At 57.0% G+C, this 4,165-nt stretch overlaps 1 protein-coding gene across 1 annotated transcript; it reads left to right on the top strand.

Moving 5' to 3' along the window:
* Positions 1–1,286: 1,286 nt before the first annotated feature.
* On the top strand, positions 1,287–2,795 carry LOC109395358 (interferon lambda-4-like). The gene is made up of 5 exons (XM_019666268.1): positions 1,287–1,454; positions 1,881–1,952; positions 2,049–2,192; positions 2,434–2,508; positions 2,697–2,795. Exons 1-5 carry the CDS (start codon positions 1,287–1,289, stop codon positions 2,793–2,795), a joined length of 558 nt encoding a protein of 185 aa, XP_019521813.1.
* The last annotated feature ends 1,370 nt before the right edge of the window (positions 2,796–4,165 follow it).

Genomic DNA, 4,165 nt, shown 5'->3' with positions numbered 1-4,165 from the left:
ATGGCAACCCACTGCCACAGGGGCTGCAGCCTACGCCTTCGATGGCAACTCACAGCAGCCCAGCTCCAGGTTGAGCTGTTGTTCAACATCTTAGCTGTGGAGGGCAGTGTCACTAGCCCTCATATGTGGGATCCGAACCGGGGTCCTCTGGCGTCCCAAGCCAGTTCTTAACCATCGCGCCACTCGGCCGGCCCTCATTTTTTATCTTTTTAAACTCTACTTTTATTGTGCCTTTTCTATATTTAGATATGTTTAGATACACAAATACTTATCACTGTGTGACAATTGCCTACAGTATTCAGCACAGTAACATGCTGTACAGGTTTGTAGTCTGGGAGCAATAGGCTGTACTATACAGCCTAGGTATGTGGTAGGCTACACCATCTAGGTGTGTGGAAGTGCACTCTCTGATGCTTGTACAACGAAATTGCCTAATGACACATTTGTCATAATGTGTCCCCATAGTTAAGCAGCTCAGGACTATAATTGGTAAAGGAATAAATATCATTTAATAACTGACTAAGGAAGTCAGAGACAGTTTGTCAAACTCAGATGAGGAATAACCAGGGAGCACAGAAGGGGAAATACTCATACAGAGAATAATAGAAAGATAGGGAGAGACAGACAGTAGTGTAATGAAAGAGAGTGAAGAAAAAGACAACACTAGAAATCCCATTATGAACCCCACCCAGGCAGGCCCCTCTATGGGGACTTCTTCCAGGTATGCATCTTCAAGAGAAGTAAATGGTGCGTTTTCAGTTCATTCCTAGAGTGCAAAAAAAGACCAACAGGGCTGAAAGACAAACAGATGTCGGGAAAACTGACAAATTATTGGCTCAGGATAGAGAGTTGGGTGGGAGCCATAGCTGGCACCGTCCCTATGTTGAGTAAAGTCCTCATGCTCAGGCCAGCGGCCAGCGCTGATGTTCGGAAAGCTTAACTTGCACGGGGAAGCCCGGCCGGACGATCACCGGTTCTCAGTCCGGCACATAAAAAGCCGCCATGAAGCGGGCAGGCACCGCTGTCGAAGGTCGACACAACTCTGGACACCTCTCAGGGGACAGTGGAAGGCAGGCCCCGCTCCAGCACAAGGCGCCCAGGGCACATTGCAGGTGAGCACTGAGGGCACGAGGGGTCTCGGGGCCCACCGCATGTCTCCCCTGCGGGTGCTCAGCGCCAGCGCGCTGAGCATCGGTCCCTCTGCGAGTCCAACCAGAGGCGGGGGCTGGACTCAGGGGGCTTCCCCTCGGCCTCCCTGACGTCCCTCGCCACCTGCAGGAGCAGAGATGCGGCCGAGTGGAGCCGCCGCGGTGGCCGTGGGGCTGTGGGTCTTGGTGACAGTCAGCGTGGAGGCGGACCCAGGCGTGGCTGCGCCCCGGCGCTGCCTCCTCTCGCACTACCGTTCGCTGGAGCCCAGGGCGCTGGCAGCGGTCAAGGCGCTGAGGGACCGCTACGTGAGTGATGCTCAGCATGCCCCATTCCCAGGAACCCTGGGTCCGCTGGGACAGTAGACGCCAGGCCCTGTCCCGAGGGCCCCGGCATCCTAGCGCCCAGCAGGCGCATCTCAGATGTCAGGGTCCAGAACTCTGGGCACGAGATCTTCCGGGTCACCGGCGCCCTAAGCACAGACACGGCCCTTGTGCCAGTCACAAAAGGGAGGCCCATCCGAGCCAAAACTGTTCACGTTGGGAAGCAGCGCTCGACAAGGGGGTGCATTTCAGTCCACGTTCCCGCCTTGGCACAGCTCCGTGCTTGGGTGCGCAACACGCACAACCGTACGGACCAGACCCGCCCAGTTCACGTCCAGGAATCCCCGATGTGCCAGCGTTTCAGGGACCCCGGCGAGGAGGCTCAGCCTCACCTCAGCCCTTGTCCCGCAGGAGGAAGAGACGCTGAGCTGGAGGCCGCGCAACTGCTCCTTCCGCCCAAGGAGGGATCCCCCGCGACCCTCGGTGAGGCCCGCGGCGCGGCGGCTGGGCAGTGGGGGGTGGGGGGAGGGGTCGCAGGCCCGGGGCACAGCCTTCTCTAACTCCGCCGGGTCCCGGCAGTCATGCGCCCGGCTCCGCCTCGTGGCACGGGGCCTCGCGGACGCCCAGGCCGTGCTGAAGAGACTGCCGAGCCCCGAGCTGTTCCCCGGCTTCGTCCCGACCCTGGAGCTGCTAGCGGCCGCGGGGCGGGACGTGGCGGCCTGTGTGAGTATCTCCCGCGCCGGTCCCCTCCACTCCCCCAGGTCGCTCTGCGCGCTCCTGTTCCACCGCGAGGCCGCACGATTCGAGATCTGGGCCGCTGGGCCCCCAAACGGACCAGACACGACTGGCGTCCTCTCGGTGTCCCCAGATCCGGGCTTTGGTCTGCGTCTGGGAGGGTCTTGGGCTGAGTCGGTGGGAGGCTCGGTCCTCCGCCTCTTTCGTTTACCTGCTGTCTCCTCTCCAGCTCGAGCTGGTGCGGCCAGGCTCCTGGAGGAAGTCCCTCCGGCCACCTAGAAGGCGTCCCCAAACGCGGAGAGCTGTGAGTGGAGCGGGCCGGAAAGAGGGTAGACGGCAGCGGGGACCGTGTGAGGTGGAGGTGGAAGCGGCCGGGAGTCGAGACTCGGGCGGTGAGGGATGGAGGGGAGGCTCGGGCGGTGAGGGGCCGAGGGCAGTTTCTCGCGAAGAAATTGCTGCCTCAGCCCCGCTCATCTCCTTGGCGGATTCCAGGACTCGCCTCGGTGCCACGAAGCCACCGTCATCTTCAACCTCCTGCGCCTGCTCACGTGGGACCTGAGGCTGGTGGCGCACCCAGGACCTTGTCTCTGATCCCGCAGCTGCTCCGCGGGGACCCGCAGCGGTGCAGGCGGGTGGCCGCGGGAGCGGCCCTGTGTTGCCCTTTGGTCCAGGCCGGTCCAGCCAGTGGTTGCTGAGCCTCGGAAGACTGTCTGCCGCCGCCGGCCGGACCTCGACGCCTGCGCGGCGTGCACAAGGCGCGGGTACTTTTCCAAGGACCAGAACGTGTCCCCCGGAAGTAGGGATATCTCCGTGGGATGCATTGCCCTAAGGTCTTCTAGGGGTAGCGTCTGGCAGGAAGACACTTGAGTCTTGGGTCCACCTTAGTCGCTGACCCGCACGTACCATGGACCAGTTTCTACTTCTCTGGTTTCCAGAACCCCCTCGACCATGACGCGTCCCACGCACCGATTTGAGCCTTCGGGGCCGGCTTTGAGATTCTGTGAATCTGTGCCTCTTGGATCTCCCCACTGGGGAGGCCTCATCCCCTGAGGGATTCGGCAGGGAAAGGGCCAAACGTCCTTAAGTGAATGTAGTCTTTTGGATTCTGTTACCCCTGTGATTTGTCTTTGTGTACTCGCAGTGTAATGTGCTATTCTGTCTTCCAGGGTTAATTTATTGCCATTAATAAATATTATTGCATCCAAGATGATTGTTCCCCTGTGATCATTCTGAGGGACATTTTTCAGTCAACAATGCTGAGGCAGGGAAATCTGGTGACTTGAGTTTCAGTTCTGACCCTGACACTTGACTACAGTGTATTGAGGCAAATCCTTCTTCTTGAACCTCAGTTTCCTCATCTATCCAATGGCATTATTATCCTTCCCGTGCAAATGAGTACTGCATATTGAAATAGTGTTTATAAAGCTTGCAGCTGAAGTCACAGGATGGTCTTAATTAAAGGTCTCTATTAAATAACCACACACACACACAATGCACAAACGATTGCGCTGTTTTATTTGTCCAAAACTATAGGCTGGGGATCTCTGTTCTAACTGCACACCTCTCTGTTGCTAAGGTCACACATCTAGTGAGGGTCGAAACAGGTTTGAACCACAGACCCTGAGCTCCAGAGCCCATACTCTTAGCCACCCCAGTGAACTTCCTTTCTAAGAAAAACAAGTGTGAAGTTTAGGAATTTTGAGGTCATATGTCCATTTTCAGAATTCACTCTTGATGCAGTGTCTCCTGCCCTGGGTTAAGGCCCCTGCACTTGACAGACACTGACCATTGCCCTAGAGCAGTGGTTCTCAACCTTCCTAACGCCGCGACCCCTTAATACGGTTCCTCATGTTGTGGTGACCCCCAGCCATAAAATTATTTCCGTTGCTACTCTATAACTGTAATTTTGCTACTGTTATGAATCGTAATGTAAATATCTTTTTGTTTTCCGATGGTCTTAG

Source organism: Hipposideros armiger, unplaced genomic scaffold (assembly GCF_001890085.2).
Source record: "Hipposideros armiger isolate ML-2016 unplaced genomic scaffold, ASM189008v1 scaffold_466, whole genome shotgun sequence".
Taxonomy (NCBI): domain Eukaryota; kingdom Metazoa; phylum Chordata; class Mammalia; order Chiroptera; family Hipposideridae; genus Hipposideros; species Hipposideros armiger.
This window is presented reverse-complemented; position numbering and strand designations above follow the sequence as displayed.